The 27,048-nt window shown below is 37.2% G+C and overlaps 4 protein-coding genes across 4 annotated transcripts; 2 read left to right on the top strand and 2 right to left on the bottom strand.

Annotated features, from left to right (window-relative positions):
- Positions 1-279: 279 nt before the first annotated feature.
- Positions 280-692, bottom strand: LOC133254990 (keratin-associated protein 21-1-like). Its single transcript, XM_061429501.1, has one exon. It carries the CDS (start codon positions 592-594, stop codon positions 280-282), a length of 315 nt encoding a protein of 104 aa, XP_061285485.1. The 5' UTR covers positions 595-692.
- A 9,350-nt stretch (positions 693-10,042) lies between these two features.
- LOC133254057 (keratin-associated protein 21-1-like) lies at positions 10,043-10,625 on the bottom strand. The gene has a single exon (XM_061428054.1). The coding sequence runs from the start codon at positions 10,592-10,594 to the stop codon at positions 10,349-10,351; it is 246 nt and encodes an 81-aa protein (XP_061284038.1). The 5' UTR covers positions 10,595-10,625; the 3' UTR covers positions 10,043-10,348.
- A 5,320-nt stretch (positions 10,626-15,945) lies between these two features.
- LOC133254050 (keratin-associated protein 21-1-like) lies at positions 15,946-16,270 on the top strand. Its single transcript, XM_061428043.1, has one exon. It carries the CDS (start codon positions 15,946-15,948, stop codon positions 16,258-16,260), a length of 315 nt encoding a protein of 104 aa, XP_061284027.1. The 3' UTR covers positions 16,261-16,270.
- Positions 16,271-20,409: 4,139 nt separating this feature from the next.
- On the top strand, positions 20,410-21,043 carry LOC133254044 (keratin-associated protein 21-1-like). Its single transcript, XM_061428039.1, has one exon. The coding sequence runs from the start codon at positions 20,479-20,481 to the stop codon at positions 20,749-20,751; it is 273 nt and encodes a 90-aa protein (XP_061284023.1). The 5' UTR covers positions 20,410-20,478; the 3' UTR covers positions 20,752-21,043.
- Positions 21,044-27,048: the final 6,005 nt, after the last annotated feature.

Here is a 27,048-nt window from a genome sequence, read left to right as displayed (position 1 = left end):
GATAACAAGGGACTTCCCCAACAGTAGGGTATTCGGATCATTACTACAGAGAGTCAGAAATTAAGGGAGTAAAGGTTAACATTTAGAAAAAAGACTGATGATAGCACCATGGAGCTTCAGGCCTCAAAGGTGCCAATCTTAAAAACGGGTAGTCGAAGGTCAAAGCTCTGTCTTGCATGGAATTTCCTGCATATAGAAATCATGACTTTTCAATCCTTGAATCAGCATTATCTTAGATGTGTGGTTTCAGACATAAATGGTGTTTTGGGTGGTGACGTTCTAGCAGCAAGAAGAATAACATCTCCTGTAGCAGACTGGCCCGTAACTGTCGTAGCCAGAGCCGTATCCACAGCCACAGCAAGAGCCATATCCACAGCCATATCTGGTTCCATAACCACAGCCATAATGGGAGCTGTATCCACAGCCATAATAGGGGCTCAATCCATGGCCATATCCTGAACCATAACCACAGCCAGTCCCATAGCCACAGCCATATCTGGTTCCATAACCACAGCCATAATAGGGGCTCAATCCACAGCTATAGCTGTTTCCACAGCCACAGCCATAGGAGTTGCCACAGTAGTTACAACACATGTTGTTGAGGGAAGCAGATTCAGGTGGACTGCAAGGCGATGTTTCTGAAGTGTGTGTGTCTTCTCCTTCCCATGGACCTTTATATACTGTCAGTAGTTGGCAGAGCAAACCTTTCATTCCCTGACATAAACAACAAATATGGATGCGACCACCATGTGCTGGTCACTTTTGACAATTGATAATTTGCCTAAAGTAGCTTGTTATTTTGGAGATATTTAAAAAGCATCATTTTAATTTGCTCTGCCAGAGAATTTTTTCAGTAGAATCATGTGCCTCTAAACAGATACCCATTTCCAAAATTTCCTATCATTTAATATATATCTTATATTAGAAATGCGAGGAGTAATGTCGAAAAATTTTGCCCCCTTTTTCTCTCTTCTTTCTTAAATCATTTGCCACTGGCCATAAAAAATGAATATTCCTACCTCCTTTCTTGCATCATTGCAAATTCATTTATAGATGCCAAAGATGCTGATGAAACTGCAAGGCACAAGAAGCCCCCAACAAGAAAAAAATCTCCAAACTGTCAATAGTAGTAAGAAAAGAAATCTTAGTTTATAGCTACATATAAATGTTTCTGTATCTGTAGATGCCTAAATCCAAAAATATCCTGTCTTCTCATCTAAAGGAACATCGGACCTTTCCATCATCAAAGATGTGGTCAAAATTTTTTTGTTTGTGGACTTTTTTTTTGCATATCTTGCTTTTATAGAATTTACTTTCATTCACCATTTTCAGAATCAGGCAGGCTCCAAATTTTGAAGTTTTCTTTTTCACTCAGCTATAGTTGATTTACAATATGTGTTAGTTTTGGGTGCAGAGCATAATCATTCAATGTTTTTGAAAATTATATTCCATTAAATATTATTACAACATAATAAAGAATTCACCATGCTATGTAGTATATCTTTATTGCTCATCTGCTTTATAAACAGTAGTTTCCATCTGCTAATCCAGTGGCACTAATTGGTCCCTCCCCTTCTCTCTCTCCTTTGGTAACCAAAAGATTGTTTTCTATATCTTTGGGTCTCTTCTGTCTTGCATGTGCTTTCATTTTTCAATTTTTAGTGTTTTCACATAAGTGAAGTAATACAGTATTTGTCTTCCTCTGTCTGACTTATTCCTCTTCTTTCACTAAGCATAATATTCTCTAGATCCATTCATTTTGCCGCAAATGGTAGTATCTCATTTTTATGTCTGAGTAATGGTGATTGCAGCCATGAAATTAAAAGACGCTTCCTCCTTGGAAGGAAAGTTTTGACCAACCTAGATAGTATATTGAAAAGCAGAGATATTACTTTGCCAGTAAAGGTCCGTCTAGTCAAGGCTATGGTTTTTCCAGTGGTTATGTATGGATGTGAGAGTTGGACTGTGAAGAAAGCTGAGTGCTGAAGAATTGATGCTTTTCAACTGTGGTGTTGGAGAAGACTCTTGAGAGTCCCTTGGACTGCAAGGAGATCCAACCAGTCTATCCTCTAGGAGATCAGTCCTGGGTGTTCATTGGAAGGACTGATACTGAAGCTGAAACTCCAATACTTTGGCCACCTCATGCAAAGAGTTGACTCATTGGAAAAGACTCTGATGCTGGAAGGACTGGGGGCAGGAGGAAAAGGGGACAACAAAGGATGAGATGGCTGGATGGCATCACTGACTCGATGGACATGAGTTTGGGCAAACTCTGGGCGTTGGTGATGGACAGGGAGGCCTGGCGTGTGATTCATGAGGTCGCAAAGAGTCAGACACGACTGAGTGACTGAACTGTACTGAAATGAACTGAATATTCCATTGTGTGTATATGTACACCATATCTTTTTAATTGATTCATATTTCTAGGGACCTTTGAGTTGCTTCCCTATGTGAGATATTATAACAGTATTGCTATGAACATTGGAGCATATGTATCTTTTCAAATTAGTGTTTTCACTTTTTCTGAATATGTACCCAGGAGTAGAATTGCTGGCTTATATGGTTGTCCTATTTTTAGGTTTCTATGGAACCTCCATACTGATTTCCATAGTGGTTGCACCAATAATTTACATTCCACTTGAACCAAGAGTGTTCAAGTGGTTCCTTTCCCCATATCCTCTAAAACTTTTGATATTTATAAAATATATAAATATTTTGGTGATAGCTACTCTGACGTAAGTTGATATTGCATTACTGTTTTGATTTGCATTTTTCTGATTATTGGTAATATTGAGCATCTTTTCTTGTCCTATTAGCCACCTGTATGTCTTCTTTGGAAAATAGCTATTCAGGTCTTTTGCCCATTTTTTGATTGGGTCTTTCAACTTTTCTATTTTAAGCTGTTTACATAATTTAAATATTAATACCTTGTCAGTCACATCATTTGCAAATATTTTCTCCCATTCTGCAGAGAATGGGTACCTTTTTACCTTATCAACTGCTTCTTTTGCTATGCAAAAACTTCTAAGTGTAATTATGTCCCATGTCTTTACTTTTGCTTTCATTGCTTTTGCCTTAGGAGACAGATTAAAAATAAAAAATTGTGATACAATTTAATTCAAAGAAGGTTCTGCCCACGTTTTCTTCTAAGAGTTTTTAATTTTTAGGTCTTACATTTATGTCTTTAACCCATTTTGAGTTTACTTCTTTGTATGGTGTGAGGGAATGTTCTAATCTCATTGATTTACATGTGGCTATTCAGTTTTCCCAGCACCACTTGTTCAAGAGATTGTCTTTTCACCACTGTGTATACTAGCTTCTTCTGTCATAAATTAACTGATCATTGGTGTGGAGGTTTGTCTCTGGACTCTGTCTTCTGCTCCATTAATCTATGTGTCTTTTTATTCCAGTACTGTGCTATTTTGATTACTGTAGTTTTACAAGATAGTCACTTTGGGAAAGTTATATCTCCAGTGTTATAATTTTTTTTTCTGAAGAGTGCTTTGCCAATTAGTGGCCTTTTGTTGTTCTAGTTTTAAGATTATTTTTCTATGAATTTTAGAACTATCTAAGGATTGTTCTAGTTCTGTGAATTTTAGGGTCTAGTTCTTTTGGTTCTTTTGTTCTTTGGTTCTTTTGGTCTAGTTCTGTGAAAAATATCATGGGTACTTTGATAGAAATTTCATTAAATCTGTAGATTTCTTTGGGTATTATGGCCATTTTAATAATATTAACTTTTCCAATACAAGGAAATGGGATATCTATCCTTTTTTGCCCATCATTTTCAATTTTCCTTATCAAAGTTTTATGGATTTCAGAATATAGTTCTTTTGCTTCCTTAAGTTGATTTCTAGGTACCATTTGTAGTACCAATTAAATAGGATTTTTTTTTTTACTTTCTTTTCCTAATATTTCATAATTAATGTATAGAGACACAAAAGATTTCTCTATACTCATCTTGTAACATACAATCTACTGAATGAACTTATTAGCTCTAAGAGGTTTTCGGTGGAGACTTTCGAGTTCTCTGTACAAAGTATATCATCTGCAAGTAGTGACAGTGTTACCTCTTCTTTCCAGTACATTTTATTTCTTCTTGTTGCTGCAGCTAGAATGTCCAATTCTACTTTAAATAGAAGTGGTGAGAGTGAGAATCCTTGTCTTATTCCTGAATTTAGTAGGAAAGATTTCACCTTTTCATCAATGAGTATTATGTTGGCTGTGAATTTATCATAAACAGTATTTATTATATTCAGATATTTTCCCCCTAAAACCACTTTGCTAAGAGTTTTTAACATGAATGGATGCTGACTTTTAAAAACTATTTATTGAAGTGACCATGTATTTTTTGTCTTTCTTTTTGTTAACATAGGTGTATCACATTGATCGATTTGTATATGTTAAACTGTCTTTGTGACCCTGGATTAAATCCAACTTGATCACGGTGAATGACACTTCTTTGTATTTTTTAATTTGGTTTGCTAATATTTTGTTGAGTTTTTCTGTTGTTGTGTCTTTATCTAGTTTTGGTAACAAGGTAATGGTGGTCTAGTAGTGGAATAAATTAGGGAATGTTCCCTCATCTTCAATTAGTTGGAATAGCTTGAGAAGGATAAATATGTTATTTTATATATGTTTGGTAGAATTCCTCTTTGTTGGAAATTTTTTGAATTGCTGCTTTAATTTCACTTGTAGTGATCAGTCTGTTCAAATTATCTGTTTCTTCTTAACTCAGTCATGGTATGCTCTGTGTTTCTAGAAATTTGTGTTTCTTCCAGGTTATCCAATTTGTTTGTTTATAACTGTTCACAGAATTCTCTTACGATTTTTTTTATATCTGTAGTACTGCATTTTTTTCCTCTTTCATTTCTTATCAAACTTCAAGTGACTTTTTATGGTGAACACTATGAAATCCAAATTGAATGGAGTATAAAATCTGGAAGACGATTCTCCATTCTGGACACTCACATTTTAACAACAAAAAATTAGTCATAATCCAGTATTTTATAGACTGGAATAACTTCAACAGGAATTTTCACCAAGCTGATGATTTATTTTCTGAGAACATTAATTATTAGACAATTTTATTTCAGTTAAGAAATCACTCTACCTATTTTTTTCTGATATTGGTCACTGCTGTAATCTAATGACTATACTATGTTTAATCCCTAAGAATAAGCATAAAGGAAATATATTTCCATTCCAATTTTTATTACTCTATAGTTTCTTTCCTTTTCTGTCTTCCTTGACATTCAAAACTATCAATTCTACTTCATAAATTCTCTAGTATAGATACTTTACTTTGCAATACTGCTGCCAGTACACACTTTACCATCACAATCCCCCAGGATTATCGAAAAGTCTTCTATTTATTGTGTTACTTCTAATACATTTCCATTCAAACCTCTGGATATTGATCCATAACAACAACAAAAATATATATTCTTTGTATCACTGAATATCCTTCTCTGAGAAGAGTACCTGGCACATAGTATGCACTCAATCAATATTTCTCCAATAAAAAGGGGTAGATTAATTCAAACATTGCTGTGTCAGTATAAGGTATTTGGATAAATTGTCATCATTTTCTAATTTTTCCAAAGCTGAGTGTCTCAAATGTTCTTTACTGGAGTCACAACGTTTCAGGATTTTAGGTATATTAAAAGTTAAAATGTAAATACTCTTCCTGGATATATAAATTATCTCATATGTGTCTAATAAATCGTTCTTCCAAAACGTAGAACATTTCTCTTCCTTTTTTACACTTGCTGCTGTCCTTTTAAATCTTCTTTTGCAATTGATATCAGCTCATTTTTCACAAGTTCAAAATGCCTCCCTCAACTGTCTCTGTAATACTTCAATCCTTACTTTTTTTCTATTAAGCAGTTTTATTCCCCTATCCCAATTGTCAGTCTGAAATCATATTAATATTTTTACTGATTTTTTTAGCTTAAAGTGCTAGATTGTAAAACCTGTGAGAGCAGTAAAGTTGTCTATAATTTTCCTACTTTGTCTTCACTAAGGTAAGACCCTCACAAAGCTACACAAAACTATTTGTCAATTAAATGACTGAAACCAATCTCCTAAAGGTCAATATATGCAAAATATTCATACTGTCACTATCAGTTCAGTCCAGTCGCTCAGTCATGTCTGACTCTTTGCAACTCCATGGACTGCAGGACACCGGGTTTCCCTGTCCATCACCAACTCCCAGAGGTTGCTCAAACTCATGTCCGTTGAGTCGGTGATGCCATCCAATCTTCTCAGCCTCTGCCTCTGTTGTCCCCTTCTCCTCCTGCCTTCAATCTTTCCCAGCATCAGGCTCTTTTCAAATGTGTCAGTACTTTTCATCAGGTGGCCAAAGTACTGGAATTTCAGCTTCAGCATCAGTCCTTCCAGTGAATATTCAGGATTGATCTCCTTCAGGATGGACTGGTCTGATCTCCTTGCAGTCCAAGGGACTCTCAAGAGTCTTCTCCAACACCACAGTTCAAAAGCATCAATTCTTCGGCATTCAGATTTCTTTATAGCCCAACTCTCACATCCATACATGACTACTGGAAAAACTATAGCTTCAACTAGACAGACCTTTGTTGGCAAAGTAATGCTGTTTAGGTTGGTCATAGCTTTTCTTCCAAGGAGCAAATGTCTTTTAATTTCATGCCTGCAGTCACCATCTGCATTAATTTTGGGGCCCCCAAAATAAAGTCTTTAGCTGTTTCCATTGTTTCTCCATCTATTTGCCATGAAGTGATGGGACCAGATGCCATGATCTTCATTTTCTGAATGTTGAGTTTTAAGCCAACTTTTTTACTCTCCTCTTTCACTTTCACTAGGAGGCTCTTCAGTTCTTCACTTTCTTCTATAAGGGTGGTGTCATCTGCATATGTGAGTTTATTGATATTTCTCCCGGCAATCTTGATTCCAGCTTGTGCTTCATCCAGCCCAGCATTTTGCATGAAGAACAATATTAAGATTCCCTTTAAAACTGGGAATAAAACTACCAAATGACCCAACAATTCCAGTACTGGACTAATACCCTGAGAAAATAACAGTTCAAAAATGCACGTGCAGAAGCTTTTAAGTTTAATTAGGTCCCATTTGTTTATTTTTGCTTTTATTTCCAATATTCTGGGAGGTGGGTCATAGAGGATCCTGCTGTGATGTATGTCGGAGAGTGTTTTGCCTATGTTCTCCTCTATTGAGTTTTATAGTTTCTGGTCTTACGTTTAGATCTTTAATCCATTTTGAGTTTATTGTTGTGTATGGTGTTAGAAAGTGTTCTAGTTTCATTCTTTTACAAGTGGTTGACCAGTTTTCCCAGCACCACTTGTTAAAGAGATTGTCTTTAATCCATTGTATATTCTTGCCTCCTTTGTCAAAGATAAGGTGCCCATGGGTGCATGGATTTATCTCTGGGCTTTCTATTTTGTTCCATTGATCAATATTTCTGTCTTTGTGCCAGTACCATACTGTCTTGATGACTGTGGCTTTGTAATAGAGCCTGAAGTCAGGTAGGTTAATTCCTCCAGTTCCATCCTTCTTTCTCAAGATAGCTTTGGCTATTCGAGGTTTTTTGTATTTCCATACAAATTGTGAAATTATTTGGTCTAGCTCTGTGAAGAATACCATTGGTAGCTTGATAGGGATTGCATTGAATCTATAAATTGCTTTGGGTAGTATACTCATTTTCACTATATTGATTCTTCCAATCCATGAACATGGTCTATTTCTCCATCTATTAGTGTCCTCTTTGATTTCTTTCACCAGTGTTTTATAGTTTTCTATATATAGGTTTTTAGTTTCTTTAGGTAGATATATTCCTAAGTATTTTATTCTTTCTGTTGCAAAGGAAACTATTAGCAAGGTGAAAAGGCAGCCTTCAGAATGGGAGAAAATAATAACAAATGAAGCAATGGACAAACAACTAATCTCAAAAATATACAAGCAACTCCTACAGCTCAACTCCAGAAAAATAAATGACCCAATCAAAAAATGGGCCAAAGAACTAAATAGACATTTCTCCAAAGAAGACATACAGATGGCTAACAAACACATGAAAAGATGCTCAAGCTCACTCATTATCAGAGAAATGCAAATCAAAATCACTATGAGGTACCATTTCACGCCAGTCAGAATGGCTGTGATCCAAAAGTCTACAAGCAATAAATGCTGGAAATGGTGTGCAGAAAAGGGAACCCTCTTACACTGTTGGTGGGAATGCAAACTAGTACAGCCACTATGGAGAACAGTGTAGAGATTCCTTAAAAAACTGGAAATAGAACTGCCTTATGATCCAGCAATCCCACTGCTGGGCATACACACTGAGGAAACCAGAAGGGAAAGAGACACGTGTACCCCAATGTTCATCGCAGCACTGTTTATAATAGCCAGGACATGGAAGCGACCTAGATGCCCATCAGCAGATGAATGGATAAGAAAGCTGTGGTACATATACATAATGGAGTATTACTCAGCCATTAAAAAGAATACATTTGAATCAGTTCTAATGAGATGGATGAAACTGGAGCCTATTATACAGAGTGAAGTAAGCCAGAAAGAAAAACACCAATACAGTATACTAACGCATATATATGGAATTTAGAAAGATGGTAACAATAACCCTGTGTACAAAAAGAGACACCGATGTATAGATCAGTCTTATGGACTCTGTGGGAGAGGGAGAGGGTGGGGAGATTTGGGAGAATAGCATTGAAACATGTATAATATCATGTATGAAACGAGTCGCCAGTCCAGGTTCGATGCACGGTACTGGATGCTTGGGGCTGGTGCACTGGGACGACCCAGAGGGAGGGTAGGGGAGGGAGGAGGGAGGAGGGTTCAGGATGGGGAACGCGGGTATACCTGTGGCGGATTCATTTCGATATTTGGCAAAACTAATACAATATTGTAAAGTTTAAAAATAAAATTTAAAAAAAAATTTTTTTTAAATGCACGTGTACTCCAGTGTTTATTGAAGCACTATTTATAATAGACAGGACATGGAAGCAACCTAAATGTCCATTCACAGATGAATGGATAAAGAATTTATGGTGCATACGTGCAATAGAATATTACTCATCCATAAAAGAAATGGACTTGAGTAATTTGTAGTGAGGTGGATGAACCTGTTTGTTACACAGAGTAAAGTAAGTCCAAAAGAAAAAATCAGATATTATATACTAATTTATATATATGTATAGAATCTAGAAGATGGTACTGATGAGTCTATTTTTCAGAGAAGGAATGGTGACACAGACATAGACAGTGGACTTGTGGACAGTGGGGGAAGGAGAGGATGGACTAATTGAGAAAGTAGCATTGACTTACATGCATTATCATGTGTAAAATAGATAGCTAATGGGAGGCTGCTATTAACATAGGGAGCCCAGCTGGAGCTCTGTGATTACCTAGACGGATGGGATGGGGTGGGTGAGAGGGAGGCTGTAGAGGGAGGGGATATGCATATAGTTATGACTAATTTGCATTGTTGTATGGCAGAAATCAACACAGAATTGCAAAGCAATCATCCTTCAATTAAAAATAAAATTTAAAAATACATTTGCAATTCCATCAAAAGAAAATGATATCATAGAATATTTTTATTCTAGCTTAGCCATTTCTTAGTTCTTTATTCTCAAGTGCCTAAACCCAACTCTGCTTCCAATTTCTCATTACTTCTGGGAAGCATCTCTTCTACTCCATTACTCCTGCAGGAAATCAGATTGTCTCTCCTGCGCCTGGACTTTGTCATGACCACCTGAATATGTGTCATTCCTCCTGCACTTGCTCCTGCAGCTCCATTCTTCACACAGTGAGATTTGCACGGTTCAGCATGGTTCTGAAATACTGCGAGATTTGTGCTCGGGTATGTGAGTGCCTGAGCATGTGAGATACAAGAAATACTTGGAGAAGGTATTATTTTTGGTGCAAATACAAGAAGAAATGCTTGTATTATATCCAAGAACTCAAGGTTCAAGCACCCTGTTAGCCCAGTCTTTGAAAGAGGCCATAGCACCTCAAGAAAGACTAATTCACAAGATTTGTTAGAAACAATGAGCCATTTTATTGAGAATAAGGGGTTTTTCATGCTATAGAATGTTAGGATCATTAACACAATCATAAGAGAGACTCAGAGATTAAGGGAGGAAAGGCTAACATTTGGAAGAGTCAGATGATATCACCATAGAACCTCACATATCAAGGACATCGCTCTAAAAATGGAGGTCAAAGCCTCAGTCACACATACAATTTCTTGCAAGTACAAATCATGGGTTACAGATCCTCAAAGCAGTATAATCTTTAGATTCCTCATTTCAGAAGCAGAGTAGGCTAAGAGGATGATGTTCTAGCAGCAAGAATAACATCTCCTGTAGCAAACTGGCCAGTAGCTGCTATAGCCAGAGCCATATCCACAGCCATATCTGGTTCCATAACCACAGCCATATCCTGTCCCATATCCACAGCCGTATCCTGAGCCGTATCCACAGCCATATCTACTTCCATATCCACAGCCATAATAGGGGCTGAACCCACAGCTATAGCTCTTTCCACAGCCATAGCCACAGGAGTTGCCGTAGTAGTTACAACACATGTTGTCAAGGCAAGAGGGTTCAGGTAGACTGCAAGAGGCTGTTTCTGAAGTGTGTGTGTCTTCTCCCCATGGACCTTTATATACTGTCAGTAATTGGCAGAGCATACCATTCCTTCCCTGACATAGACAACAAATATGGAAGCAACATTATGAGCCAGTCACGTCACCACTGACAATCACTAAAGTTTGCTTAAAATAGCTCATTATTTGAGAGACTCCTGTTTCATTTTAAGAGCTTCACTTTAATTTGTCCTGCTGACAAACTGTCTTAGTAGAATCGTGTGACCCAAAGCTGATCATTTTCAAAATCTCCTCTCATTTAACAGATACCTTATAAAACAAGCTTGTTGGGGAATGTCAGACAATTTTGCCTCCTTTTCTCTCTCAGTTTTCCAAAATACCTGCTTCTGACCACAGGAAAAGGAATATTCCTGTCTCCTTTCCTGAATCACTACCCTTTCTGCATTCCTTACCCCTGCCTTGTCCGACTCCTGAAATCCTAAGTATCTGATCAGTATCTGATAGTTCAAAACGAAGTCCATTCCCTGGAAGAGTGAAGACTTACAGGTGTGGAGACAGTATGCTGCATGTGTTCCTTCTTGTATTTTCTTCTTCCATGTACCAGGCAATGGAAGGTCCTGTTCAAGTGGAGCAGCCCTCTTTTTCTCACTTTTTTGTAGCTACCTGAGTATCACCATTGATGAGACTTTAACAGTTTAACCAACTTTATTCGCCTGAAGAATCAGAAGTCCTTAGTTAGACCAGAAACTCATTTTTTCACATGAAGCCTTATCAGAGTTTTGTGTTATGAGATGTGAGTCCATTCCCCTCCCTCAATCATTCTTACCTTCTTCTATCACTACTCTTCCTTACACATTTAGTTCAAAGGCTAAAGGTAAGTAGGGTCACTTTGATACTATAGCAAAAGCCCATCTTCAGCTCCTAATACATTCATGACATAAAGTACCACAAAACTCAATTTTATCCTTATTCATATGTACATTAATCAAAAGTTCTCAACCTTCTACAAAAATGTTCATTGTGACTTTGAAATATAATGTCTCCTTTCTTCTAAATAATCCTTTCTAACACACTTACCTTTTTGACATGTAAAAGAGGGGAATGAGTATCATTTCTTCTGCTGTTAATATTTTTCTTGCCACCAAATTTCTTGGCTTAAAAAAAATCTATTTGTACATCAAAATTCAGATCTGTAATCAGATCCTGTGAGATGCCTTTCCTCCGTGTTATTGTCTGAACTGGATCATCCTCCTCTTGGTCCTGGGGCTTCCCTAGTGGTTCAGGAAAGAATCTGCCTGCAATGCAAGAGATGTAGGTTCGATCCCTGGGTCTGGAAGAAATGGCAACCCCCTCCAGTGTTCTTGCTTCGGAAATCCCAAGGACAGAGGGGCCTAGCAGGCTATACAGTCCATGGGGTTGCAAAGAGTCTGACATGACCTAGCAACTAAGCCACCATCAACAGCACCTCCTGGCTCTTATGTGCAGACACATGTCAAAGCACTTGTCAAAGTCTATTAAAACTATGTCTTGCCTCACTACTTGAAATGTAACTTCATACCAAACATTCAACCTTTCATGACCAAACATTCAGTCATGTTGCTTTGTTTGTTGGGGTAGGGGTACATTTTTTCCTTTTTTTTTTTTTGCTTATCTTACTTTCTATGTTTTATTTCAATCAACTTTTTCAGAATCAGGCAGACTCCAAAATTTAGATTATTTTTCACTGTAACAACCATGAAATCTGAATTGGAAGGGAGTATAAAGTCAAGATCATTCTTTCCACTGGATATACTTGAATTTCGACAACAAAGAAATAAGTGGTGATTGAGTACTTTATTGAATGCCTTTAACAGGGATTTTCACAAGGCTGCCAACTTCAATTTTTGAGAAGTTTCATTATCAGACATTTTTCCTTCTGTTGAGAAATCATTCTACCAATTTTTCTGATATTGGTCACTGGTCTAATCTGAACACTCTGCTGTTTCATCCCTAACCATAAACATAAAGAACATATAATCCCATTCCATTTTTCTTATCCTTCAGTTTCTTACCTTTTCTGTCCGCCTTGAAATTCAAAACTATAAATTCTACTTGACAAATTCTCTGGTACAGACACTTTACTTTTCAGTGCCACAGCCAACAACTCTCTGGTCACAGTATCCCTGGATTATTGAAAAACTCTTTTATCTTTATTGCATTATTTCTAAAACCTTTCCATTCAGATCTCTGGATACTGGTTTAAAACAGTAAAGACAACCCCTATTCTGTGCATCCTTGAATAACCAACTCTGAGTACAGTCCCTGATAATTTGGACTCAATATTCTTCCATAAAAATGGATGAATCAAATCAAACATATATTCAAACATTGGAGAGCCACATATACTGTAAAGACATTTGATTATATGATTAAATTGTCTAAATGCATATTTCTTCTTTCTAAAATGAGGTCTACCTATTTTTACATAATTGTTTCCCTTATGTTTCATACTTATTTAGTGTTCTGTTTAGGAATTTTACTCAATAATGCTATTCCCCTCATCTCACTTTCCTTTTTATTTTTTCCCTCTTGGCTATATATATTTATTTTTGTGATTACCATTTAATACATGATTTTTAAGTATGCACTTTTTAGAATCCAAACATAAATTTTAATTTTAAATATTTTTTTTTTTTTTTTTGCAGTGACAAGGTGGACCTAGAAATTCTTATACAGAGTGAGGTAAGTCAGACAGTGAAAGACAAATATATGAAATGCTTTCTTTAGATTTCTAAGAAGTCTAAAAATAATAGTACAAATGAACCTATTTATAAAACAGAAATAGAGTCACAGAAGTAAAAAATAAGCATGGTTACCAAGGGGTGGGGAGGGGAAGTGGGGATAAACTGGGAGGTTGAAAATGACATATTTACACTACTATATATAAAATAGATAACTAATAAAAATGTACTGTATAGCACAGGGAAATCTACCCAATATTCTGTAATGACCTATATAAGAATAGAATCTAAAAAGGAGTGGATATAGGTATATATATAACTGATTCACTTTGCTGTAGTGCAGAAACTAGCACAACATTGTAACTCAACTATACTCCATAAAAATTAAATTTCTGAAATCTCATTTTTCTTATTCCATAGTTTTAAATTCTTGTCTAATAATAGCTTTAAAATATTCATATTTATTTTTACTGTAATCCTGATTTAGTCTGAATTTAATGTAACAGCTTTGTAACATAAAAGAAGTCATTCTATGGTATCCACATACGTATACCCTAATTAAAAAAGCTTTTATGATGAGGAAGCAAAACCCCTCTGAATATAAATTACCTTCCTATTGACCTTTTTGCACTCTGACTAAGCGATTTTGTATAGTAATTTATTACCCAAAATACAGTGTCAACATTATGTCAACTTAATGGACATGGAATCATGCATATTTTCAAGTTCAGAAACTAAAGAATAACTTTATGTTCTATTTTTAAAGCATATGTCTTGGGAACATGTTTATGCAAAAATTTGATATCAATATTTTTGAAACTCCACAGAAGTAAAAAGATTATTCCATAGTAGAAATATATTTTATTTCTAGGACTATGTCTATTTTGATAATTTGAATTAAGTATCATCTCGCAGTAAGGCATTTGAGTCAAGATCAAAGGCTTATTATACAGTAGGTTTTAAATATCCAAGTGAAATATGTTCTAAAGATTCCCATAATTAGGACTATATATGGACTTTTCTGGTGGCTCAGATGGTAAAGAATCTGCATGCAATGCAGAAGATATAAAAGACCTGGGTTTGATCACTGTGTTGGAAAGATCCCCTGGAGAATGGAATGGCTATGCACTCCAGTATTCTTGCCTGGAGAATTCCATGGACAGAGGAGCCTGGCAGGCTCTAGTCACAAAGAGTCAAACACGACTGAATAGCTTTCACTTCACTTCATAGATTTCCTCCTCAGGGTATATATTTTTCTACCTTCCAATCCCTAGGACTAGGAGATACCACAGACATACAAAAAATCATAAGAGAATACTGTGAAGAGTTATATACTAACAAAGTGGATAACCTGGAAGAAACACAAATTTCTAGAAACACAGAGCATACCAAGACTTAGTTAAGAAGAAGCAAATAATTTGAACACGCCGATTACCAGAAGTGAAATTAAAGCAGCAATTCAAAAATTTCCAGGGGAATTCTACCAAACATATATAAAATAACTTATATTTATCCTTCTCAAACCATTCCAACTAACTGAAGATGAGGGAACATGCCCTAATTTATCCCAATACTAGACCACCATTACCTTGCTACTAAACTAGAGAAAAACACTTCCAAAAAAAAAAAAAAAAACCCTCCACAAAATGTTAGCAAACCAAATTAAAAATACAAAGAAGCGTCATTCACTGTGATCAAGTTGGATTTAATCCCAGGTCACAAAGACAATTTAACATGTGCAAATCAATCACTGCGATACACCTATGTTAACAAAAAGAAAGACAAAAAATACATGGTCACTTCAATAAATGCGTAAAAATAGTTTTAAAAATAGGCATCCATTCAAGTTAAAAACTCTCATCAAAGTGGTTTAGGGGGAAATAGCTGAATATAATAAAGACTGTTTATGACAAATTCACAGCCAACATAATACTCATTGGTGAAAAGGTGAAATCTTTCCTGCTAAATTCAGGAATAAGACAAGGATGCTCATTCTCATCACTTTTATTTAAATAGAATTAAATAGAATACATTTATAAATATGTAGCTATAAACCAAGATTTCTTTTCTTACTACTATTGACAGTTTGGACAAGATTTTTTTCTTGTTGGGGGCTTTTTGTGCCTTGCAGTTTCATCAGCATCTTTGGCTTCTATAAATGAATTTGCAATGATTCAAGAAAGGAAGTAGGAATATTCATTTCTTATGACCAGAGGCAAATGATTTAAGAATAAAGAGAGGAAAGGGGGGCAAAATTTTTCTACATTACTCCTCGCATTTTTAATATAAGATATATATTAAATGATAGGAAATTTGAAAATGGGTATCTGTTAAGAGGCACATGATTCTACTGAAAAAATTCTCTGGCAGAGCAAATTAAAATGATGCTCTTTAAATATCTCCAAAGTAACTAGCTACTTTAGGCAAATTATCGATTGTCAAAAGCGACCGGCACATGATGGTCACTTCCATATTTGTTATCTATGTCAGGGAATGAGTGGTATGCTCTGCCACTTACTGACAGTATACAAAGGTCCATGGGAAGGAGAAGACACACACACTTCAGAAACATCGCCTTGCAGTCCACCTGAACCCTCTTCCCTTGACAATATGTGTTGTTACTACTGTGGTAACTCCTGTGGCTATGGCTGTGGAAACAGCTATAGCTGTGGATTAAGCCCCTATTATGGCTGTGGTTATGGAACCAGATATGGCTGTGGATATGGGACTGGCTGTGGATATGGTTCAGGATATGGCCATGGATTGAGCCCCTATTATGGCTGTGGATACAGCTCCCGTTATGGCTGCGGTTATGGAACCAGATATGTCTATGGATACGGCTCCTGCTGTGGCTGTGGATATGGCTCTGGCTACGACACTTACGGGCCAGTCTGCTACAGGAGATGTTATTCTTCTTGCTGCTAGAACGTCACCACCCAAAACACCATTTACGTCTGAAACCACACATCTAAGATAATGCTGATTCAAGGATTGAAAAGTCATGATTTCTATATGTAGGAAATTACATGCAAGACAGAGCTTTGACCTTTGACTACCGTTTTTAAGATTGGCATCTTTGAGGCCTGAAGCTCCATGGTGGTATCATCTGTCTTTTTTCCAAATGTTAACCTTTACTCCCTTGATCTCTGACTCTCTGTAGTAATGATCCAAATACCCTACTGTCGGGGAAGTCCCTTGTTATCAATAAAAATGGTTCATTGTTTCTAACAAATCTCTGTGTATTTGCTTGTGCATAATTTTTGTTTTGAGGTGTTATGGCCTCTGTTGAAAACTGAACAAATATGAAGCCGAACTTTGAAGTCCTTCTTGATATAAGCGATTCTGTTTATACCTGCATCAGAAATAATGTCTTTCCCACCTATTTCTTGTTTTTCTCATATTTAGGCACTCACTTATATAAGCACAAATTTCAGTATTTCAGGACTGTCTTTGCAAATGTCTCTGTGTCTGGGATGGAGCTGGAGGTGAAAGAGGAGGTGGAATGATACTTTATTCAGGAAGTTAATGCAAATTCCAAAATAAACAAGAGGTGGCCTGAGTACTTAAAGGAATAATGGAAAGCAAGGGGAATTTTCCAGCATATATGAGATATAAGAAGCAGAGAGAGGTGTCAAGCACATGAGACTAAAAAATGCATATGAAATTCAATACATTCTATCATATCATCTGCTTTTGATGGAAATGCAAATGTATTTGTTTGTATACTTTGATATTGAAATTGTTTCCAGTCACTTAGTTGGTAAATAGTTTTGAGTAGTTTTGAAATGGTCTCATCTTAGACACTGAAGACAAAGTAGAAAAATTAAAGAAAAATTTCCTACTCTCACAGTGTTTACATTCTAGTAGGTGAAGAATAAGAAAATAAAAAATAATTAAGATAATTTCAAACTGATAGTTGGGATGTGGGAATAAAACAGTTTAGTGGGAAAGAGAGTAAGGATTGAAGCATTAAAGAGATATTTCAGGGAGGTATTTTCACCTTGTGAATCTCATGCCAATTGCAAAGAAAGATTCAAAAGGACAGTAGCAAATGTAAAGGGGGAAAAGAAGTCCATGAAGTTTTGGAAGAATATGATTTAGTAAGCATGTATGAGATAGCTTATATATCCAGTAAAGAGTCTTCACAAAGTAACTCTTAACATACCTTCAAAATCTGAAATGTTGTGACTCCCTTGATTAAAGAGGGCTTCCTTGGTGGCTCAGACAGTAAAGAATCTGCCTGCAGCACAGACCTGGGGTCAGTCCTAGGGTTGGGAAGATCCCCTGCAGAAGGCAATGACTATCCAACCCAATATTCCTGCCAGAAGTAGTCCATGGATAGAAGAGCCTGGGGGCTCCAGTCCATGGGGTTGCAAAGAGTTGGACACATCTGGACAACTAACACTTTCATACTTTCACTAGTTAAAGAACACTTGAGACATTCAGCTCAGTGAGGGAAATGACAAAATGGTGACAATCAACCCAAATATCTATAAGTTTGTAAATGACACACAAATATTTGAACAGAAATTTGACTTAATCTATCAATTTTTTATTAGAGTAATATTAATTGAGCCCAACTTATGTGCAAGGTATTATAACCAGAGCTGGTTATTCCATGATGCACAGAATAGGGGTGGTTCTTCAGGTATCATACGGTATGAAAAGGCTTGAGTGAAAAGATTTAGAAATAATGCAATAAAGATGGAAGACTTTTCAGTAACCCAGGGGAATTGTGGCCAAGAAATTCTGCTTTGGCAGAGGCATTGAAAAGCAAAGTGTCTACTGTAGAGAATTTGTGAAACAAACTTATAATTTCAACTTGCAAGGAGGACCAGAAAGGTAAGAAAACTGAAGCATAATGATGATTGAAATGAGGATATTTTTTCTTTATGCTTATCATTCCTTATTAAACATAGCAGAGTCATAAGATTATACCAGTGATCAATAGAAGAAAAAAAGAGGTTGAATGATTTCTCAGCTGAAGGATTAATACCTGATACTGAAAATTCTCAGAAAATGAGATCAGAAGCTTGATGAAAGTTCCTTCTGAAGGCATTCAATAAAGTACTGGATCACCACTCATCTCACTGTTGTTGAAATTTGAGTGTACGATAGAAGACTTCATGGTTCTTATTGTAAAAAATAACAAATATTGGAATCTTCTTGATTATGAAAGATACTGGCACACTTAAGCAAGTAAGATAAGCAAAAATTACACCCCCCAACTTTAATACAGAAAAAGCAAGAGAGTTCCAGAAAAAAAATACTTCTGCCTTATTGACTATGCCAAAGCCTTTGACTGTGTGGATCACAACAAACTGTGGAAAAATCTGAAAGAGATGGGAATACCAGACCTCCTTAGCCATCTCCTGAGAAATCTGTATCCAGGTCAAGAAACAACAGTTAGAACTGGACATGGAACAATGAACTGTTCTAAATTGGGAAAGGAGTAAGTCAAGGCTGTATACTGTTACCCTGCTTATTTAGCTTCTAGGCAGAGTACACCATGCAAAATGCCAGGCTGGATGAAGCACAAGCTGGAATCCAGATTGCTGGGAGAAATATCAATAACCTCATATATGAGATGACACCACCCTTATGGCAGAAAGTGAAGAGGAACTGAAGAGCCTCTTGATGAAAGTGAAAGTGGAGAATGAAAACTGCACTTAAAACTCAACATTCAAAAAACTAAGATCGTGGCATCTGGTCCCATCACTTCATGGCAAATAGATGGGGAAACAATGGAAACAGTGAGAGATTTTATTTTCTTGGGCTCCAAAATCACTGCAGAGGGTGACTGCAGCCAGTTAAAAGACACGTGTTCCTTGGAAGAAACTCTGTGACCAACCTACACCAACCTAGACCAACCTAGACCAACCTATTTAAAAGCAAAGACATTACTTTGCCAACAAAGGTCCATCTACTCAAAGCTATGGTTTTTCCAGTAGTCATGTATGGATGTGAGACTTGGACTATAAAGAAAACTGAATGCCAAAGAATTGATGCTTTTGAACTGTGTTGTTGGAGAAGACTATTGAGAGTCCCTTGGACTGCAAGAAGATCAGACCAGTCCATCCTAAAGGAAATCAGTCCTGAATATTCATTGGAAGGACTGATCCTGAAGTTAAAGCTCCAATACTTTGGCTACCTGATGTGAAGAACTGACTCAATGGAAAAGACCCTGAGGCTGTGAAAGATTGAAGGCAGCAGGAGAACAGGACAACAGAGGATGAGATGGTTGGATGGCCTCACCAACTCAATGGACATGAGTTTGAGCAAGCTCTGGGAGTTGGTGATGGACAGGTACCCTGGCTTGCTGCAGTCCATGAGGTGGCAAAAAGTAGGACATGACTCAGCAACTGAACTGGACTGAACTGAACTGAAATTTAAAAAGCTACACATTTTTTGGCTACATTTTGCATTAAAAAGTTCAGATGTTTAGTTTAGAGTGAGAAGGAAGAGTGTGTTTGGATTTAGACATCCATAGAGAGAGAAACTTACTTGCAACCACACAGCTATAGTGTAATATTTCTATTCTCAGTACTACTGACATTCTGGATTATTTTCCTTTTGGTTATTACATGTTGTTCTGTGCCCTGGAGAATTAGGAGCATCCTTGAGTTCTACAACAAGATGCCAATTGGTATTGGGCAGTAGGTATCTGGGTGAAGAACTCTGGCAAGAAGTTACAATGATTCGAGAAAATGAACAGACATATTTGTTTTCAAGTGATCAGAGGTAGATGTGAAAATAAAACAGAAAAAGTTAAGGGGAATTTTTTTTAACATTTCCTCCCAAGGCTTTTGAAATAAGATATATACTAAATGATAAGAGGTTTTGAAAATGGGTGTCTGTGTTTGGGCACATGATTCTAGTGAGAAATTCTTTGGCAGAGGAAAATTAAAATGATGCTCTTTAAATGAAATGAGTCTCCAAAATAAGAAGCTATTTTAAGCAAAGCATTATTGGTCAACAGTGACTGGCTCATAATGTTGCTTCCATATTTGCTGCCTGTGTCAGGGAATGAATGGTATGTCCTGCCAATTACTGACAGTATATAAAGATCCAAGGGAAGGAGAACACACACACACTTCAGAAACATCGCCTTGCAGTCCACCTGAACCCTCTTGCCTTGACAACATGTGTTGTAACTACTACGGCAACTCCTGTGGCTATGGCTGTGGAAAGACCTATAGCTGTGGGTTCAGCCCCTATTATGGCTGTGGATATGGAACGAGATATGGCTGTGGATACGGCTCAGGATACGGCTGTGGATATGGGACAGGATATGGCTGTGGATTTGGCCCCTATTATGGCTGTGGCTACGGAACCAGATATGGCTGTGGATATGGCTCTGGCTATGGCAGCTATTGGCCAGTTTGCTACAGGAGATGTTATTCTTCTTGCTTCTAGAACATCACCATCTAAGCCCTTTTGGCTTCTGAGGTGAAGCATCTAAAGATAATGCCGATTCAAGGATTTATAACCCACGACTTCCACTTGCAAGAAATCACATGCCTGACAAAGGCTTTGACCTGCAAATACCCACTTTAGATTGGCCTCTTTGAGCCCTGAAGCTTCTTGGTAGTATCTCTGACTCTTTTGCAAAGTTAGTCTTTATTCTCTGATTCTCTGTTACGACTGTATTGATGATCCTAACAAAATCACTTGTTCTCAATAAAAATGGTTCATTGTTTCTATCAAATCTCTGTGTACTTGCTTGGGAATTAGTCTTTTTCCTGGTGTTGTAGACTCAGTTGAAAACTGGGCAAACGTGATGCATGAAGTTTGAGCTCTTCTTTGATATAATGCAAACACTTCTTTCATATCTGTGTCAGAAGTAATGTCTTCTCCACCTGTTTCTTGTATCTTATGTTCTCAGGCACTCACAGACCCAAGCACAAATCTCCCAGTATTTCTGAACTGTACTTTGTAAATCCCACTGTGTCTAGGATGGAACTAAAGGGCAAAGAGGAGGAAGAATGCCACTTTGCTCAGGAAGTTGATGCAAAGTCCAAGGTAGACAAAAGACGACCTGAGAGCTTAAAAGAATGGAAGAGACACTCTCCAGGTTCATGAGAATTAGCATTAGATACAGGAATTAAGAACACGAGCATCAGGAACTAAGCAACAGAAAAGTAATAATAGAAACACACTCATATGTCTGTTTTGATGTAATTGCCTATGTATTTGCATATACCGAGGTTGAGGAAATTGATTTCAATCATTTAACTGACAGTTTTGAATATTTTTGAAAGGGTCTCAAATTAGACAGTGAAGGAGATGTAGGTAAATTAAAGACAAGCTTCTTGCTTTCAGTGTTATATTCCAGCATGTACATATAGAAAAACAAACAGCATAAATAATTCAGATAATTTGAAACTGACAATTGGAGTGGAGGGAATAAAATAGCTAAATGCAAAAGACAGTAAAAGTTGTATTAAAGAGGTAGTTCAGGGACGTATTTTGAACTTGTGACAAATGAGCTGATGTCAATCGCAAAGAAAGAGCAGTAGCAAGTGTAAATGGGAGAAAATTTATGAAGTTTTGTAACAATATGATTTGTTAGGCAGGCATGAGATAATTCACACATCTAGAAAAGAGTTTTCATAAAGTAACTCTTAACATACCTTCAAAATCTGAAACGTTGTGACTCCCTTAGTTAAAGAGGGCTTCCTTGGTGGCTCAGACAGTAAAGAATCTGCCTGCAGCACAGACCTGGGGTCAATCCTTGGGTTGGGAAGATCACCTGCAGAAGGCAATGACTATCCAACCCAATATTCCTGCCTGAAGTATCCCATGGATAGAGGAGCCTGGCGGGCTACAGTCCATGAGGTTGCAAAGAGTTGGACACATCTGGACAACTAACACTTTCATACTTTTACTAGTTAAAGAACACTTGAGACTTTCAGCTCAGTGAAATGACAAAATGGTGATAACCAATCCAAATATCTATTAGTTTGTAAATGACACACAAATATTTGAACAGAAATTTGATTTAATCTATCAATTTTTTATTAGAGTAATATTAATTGAACCCACCTTATGTGCTAGGTATTATAACCAGAGCTGGTTATTCCATGATGCACAGAATAGAGGCGGTTCTTCAGGCATCATTAGGTATGGAGAGGCTTGAGTGAAAAGGTTTAGAAATAATGCAATAAAGATGGAAGACTTTTCAGTAAACCAGGGGAATTGTGGCCAGAAATTCTGCTTTGGCAGCGGCATTGAAAAGCAAAGTGTCATACTACCTAAAGCAATCTATAGATTCAATGCAACCCCTATCAAGCTACCAACGGTGTTTTTCACAGAGCTAGAACAAGTAGTTTCACAATTTGTATGGAAATACAAAAAACCTTGAATAGCCAAAGCAATCTTGAGAAAGAAGAATGGAACTGGAGGAATCAACCTGCCTGACTTCAGGCTCTACTACAAAGCCACAGTCATCAAGACAGTATGGTACTGGCACAAAGACAGAAATATAGATCAATGGAACAAAATAGAAAGCCCAGAGATAAATCCATGCACCCATGGGCACCTTATCTTTGACACAGGAGGCAAGGATATACAACGGATTAATTACAATCTCTTTAACAAGTGGTGCTGGGAAAACTGGCCAACCACTTGTAAAAGAATGAAACTAGAACACTTTCTAACACCATACACAACAATAAACTCAAAATGGATTAAAGATCTAAACATAAGACCAGAAACTATAAAACTCTTAGAGGAGAACATAGACAAAACACTCTCCGACATACATCACAGCAGGATCCTCTATGACCCACCTCCCAGAATATTGGAAATAAAAGCAAAAATAAACAAATGGGATCTAATTAAAATTAAAAGCTTCTGCACAACAAAGGAAGCTATAAAGCAAGGTGAAAAGACAGCCTTGAGAATGGGAGAAAATAATAGCAAATGAAGCAACTGACAAACAGCTAATCTCAAAAATATACAAGCAACTCCTGCAGCTCAATCCCAGAAAAATAAACGACCCAATCAAAAAATGGCCCTAAGAATTAAATAGACATTTCTCCAAAGAAGACATACAGATGGCTAACAAACACATGAAAAGATGCTCAACATCATTCATTATCAGAGAAATGCAAATCAAAACCACAATGAGGTATCATTTCACACCAGTCAGAATGGCTGTGATCCAAAATCTACAAGCAATAAATGCTGGAGAGGGTGTGGAGAAAAGGGAACCCTCTTACACAGTTGGTGGGAATGCAAACTAGTACAGCCACTATGGAGAATAGTGTGGAGGTTCCTTAAAAAACTGGGAATAGAACTGCCATATGACCCAGCAATCCCACTGCTGGGCATACACACTGAGGAAACCAGAATTGAAAGAGACATGTGTTCCCCGCTGTTCATCACAGCCCTGTTTATAATAGCCAGGACATGGAAGCAACCTAGATGTCCAACAGCAGATGAATGGATAAGAAAGCAGTGGTACATGTACACAATGGAGTATTACTCAGCCATTAAAAAGAATACATTTGAATCAGTTCTAATGAGGTGGATGAAACTGGAGCCTATTATACAGAGTGAAGTAAGCCAGAAAGAAAAACACCAATACAGTATACTAACACATATATATGGAATTTAGAAAAATGGTAATGACAACCCTGTTTGCGAGACAGCAAAAGAGACACAGATGTCTAGAACAGTCTTTTGGACTCTGTGGAAGAGGGAGAGGGGGATGATTTGGAAGAATGGCATTGAAGCATGTATAATATCATATAAGGAACGAATCGCCAGTCCAGGTTCAACGCAGGATACAGGAAGCTTGGTGCTGGTGCACTGGGATGACCCAGAGGGATGGTACGGGGAGGGAGGTGGGAAAAGGGTTCAGGATGGGGAACACCCATCTGGTACACCTGTGGCGGATGCATGTTGATGTATGGCAAAACCAATACAATATTGTAAAGTAAAAAAGATAATAATAATAATTTAAAAATAAATAAATAAACATTACATATATCTGAAAACAAAAAAAAAAGAAAAGAAAAGCGTCTACTGTAGAGAATTTGTGAAGCAAACTTAAAATTTCAAATAGCAAGGAGGACTGGAAAGGTAAGAAAATGAGGCATAATGATGATTGGAATGAGGATATGTTTTCTTTATGCCTATCATTCGTGATTCAACATAGCAGAGTCATAAGATTATACCAGTGATCAATAGAAGAAAAAAAAAAGTTGAATGATTTCTCAGCTAATGGAAAAATGCCTAATATTGAAAAGTCTCAGAAATGAAATCAGAAGCTTGGTGAAAAAGTTCCTTCTGAAGGCATTCAATAAAGTACTGGATCGCCACTCATCTCACTGTTGTTGAAATTTGAGTGTGCAATAGAAGATTTCATGGTTCTTATTGTAAAAAGTAATAAGTATCGGAATCTGCTTGATTATGAAAGATTATGAAAGGTACACCTAAGCAAGTGAGATAAACAAAAATAACTTTAAAATGGAACAATTGACAGTGTAGTCAGTCAACTGGCACTGTAAAATCTAATGAGATTTTGAATTTATAGATCAAAATGGGGAGAACTGATACATTTGCAATATGCTAATGGGTCTAATCTGTCTAATGGCTACTTAGATCGTCTTCAGTTTTTCTTAATAATTTTCTGCAGTTTTTAGTGTAGAGGTTTGTATATATATTATAAAATATATTCATAGGAATTTGGTGGTTTTTAATGATATTATGAGTAGTAAATACATTAAAACTGTTTACTTTGGTAAGTTCCTATGTTGCAAATAAATGAAAATTCAACTGAAAAAAATAAAATGAAATAGAACAAGCAAGAGAGTTCCAGAAAAACATCTACTTCTGCTATATCGACTATGCCAAAGCCTTTGACTGTACAGATCACAATAAACTGAGAAAAATGTTTCAAGAGATGGGAATACCAGACCACCTTGCCTGCCTCCTGAAAAACCTGTATGCAGGTCAAGAAGCAGCAGGTAGAACTGGACATGGAACAATGAACTGGTTCCAAATTGAGAAAGCAGTAAGTCAAGGCTGTATACTATCATCCTGCTTATTTATCTTCTAAGCAGAGTACATCATGCAAAATGCCAGGCTGGATGAAGCACAAGCTGGAATCAAGATGGTAACAATAACCCTGTGTATGAGACAGCAAAAGAGACACTGATGTATAGAACAGTCTTATGGACTCTGTTGGAGAGGGAGAGGGTGGGAAGATTTGGGAGAATGGCATTGAAACATGTCTAATATCATGTAAGAAACTAGTCGCCAGTCCAGGTTCGATGCATGATACTGGATGCTTGGGGCTGGTGCACTGGGACGACCCAGAGGGATGGTATGGGGAGGGAGGAGGGAGGAGGGTTCAGGATGGGGAGCACATGTATACCTGTGGCGGATCCATTTCGATATTTGGCAAAACTAATACAATATTGTAGAGTTTAAAAATAAAATTAAAAAAAAGGTTAGTGGGAGACATATAAATAATCTCAGATATGCAGATGACACCACCTTTATGGCAGAAAGTGAAGAGGAACCGAAGAGCCACTTGATGAAAGTGAAAGAGGAGAATGAAATAGCTGGCTTAAAACTCAACATTCAGAAAACAAAGATCATGCAATCTGGTCGCATCATTTCATGGCAAATAGATGTGGAGACACTGGAAACAGTGAGAGACTTCATTTTCCTGGGCTCCAAAATTACTGCAGATGGTGATTGCAGCCATGAAAGCAAAAGATGCTTGCTCACTGGAAGAAAAGCTGTGACCAACCTAGACAGCATATAAAAAAGCATAGAAAAAGTCTTTGCTGAGAAAAGTTCATCTAGTCAAAGCTATGGTTTTTCCAGTAGTCATGTATGGATGTGAGTGTTGGATTATAAAAAGAACTGAATGCCAAAGGACTGATGCTTTTCAACTGTGTTGTTCAAGAAGACTCTTGAGAGTCCCTTGGACTGCAAGGAGATCCAACCAGTCCATCCTAAAGGAAATCAGTCCTGAATATTCATTGGAAGGACTGATGCTGAAGCTGAAGCTCCAGTACTTTAACTACCTGGTGTGAAGAACTGACTCATTTGAAAAGACCCTGATGCTGGGAAAGATTGAAGGCAGGAGGAGAAGGGGACAACAGAGGATGAGATGGTTGGATGGCCTCACCGACTCAATGGACATGAGTTTGAAAAAGCTCTGGTAGTTGGTGATGGACAGGGAACCCTGGCTTGCTGCAGTCCATGAGGTCGCAAAGAATCGGACATGACTGACTGAACTGAACTGAACTGTAATGAAACTTTTAAAAGCGACACATTTTTTCCCCCTACATGTTTGGCAATAGAAAGTTCAGATGTGTAGCTTCGAGTGAAAAGGAAGAGTAGGTTTGGATTTAGACATCCATAGAGAGAAGAAACTTATTTGTAAACACACAGGTATACTGTAATGTTTCTATTCTCAGTACTACTGACATTCTTGATTATTTTTCTTTAAGTTATTACATGTTGCTCTGTGCCCTGGAGTATTAGTAGCATCCTTGGGTTCTATATACTGTGGACATGGAACAACAGACTGGTTCCAAATAGGAAAAAGGGGTATGCCAAGGCTGTATATTGTCACCCTGTCTATTTAACTTATATGTAGAGTACCTCATGAGAAACGCTGGGCTGGAAGAAGCACAAGCTGGAATCAAGATTGCTGGGAGAAATATCAATAACCACAGATATGCAGAT

Source organism: Bos javanicus, chromosome 1 (assembly GCF_032452875.1).
Source record: "Bos javanicus breed banteng chromosome 1, ARS-OSU_banteng_1.0, whole genome shotgun sequence".
NCBI classification, from domain to species: Eukaryota; Metazoa; Chordata; class Mammalia; order Artiodactyla; family Bovidae; genus Bos; species Bos javanicus.
Note: the sequence above shows the minus strand (reverse complement) of the source record. Positions and strands in the feature narration are given on the sequence as shown.

What these genes read in the sequence shown, in the direction of transcription:
- LOC133254050 (XM_061428043.1), top strand. Translation starts at nt 15,946, where the DNA reads ATGTGTTGTTACTACTGTGGTAACTCCTGTGGCTATGGCTGTGGAAAC.
- LOC133254057 (XM_061428054.1), bottom strand. Translation starts at nt 10,594, where the DNA reads ATGTGTTGTAACTACTACGGCAACTCCTGTGGCTATGGCTGTGGAAAG.
- LOC133254990 (XM_061429501.1), bottom strand. Translation starts at nt 594, where the DNA reads ATGTGTTGTAACTACTGTGGCAACTCCTATGGCTGTGGCTGTGGAAAC.
- LOC133254044 (XM_061428039.1), top strand. Translation starts at nt 20,479, where the DNA reads ATGTGTTGTAACTACTACGGCAACTCCTGTGGCTATGGCTGTGGAAAG.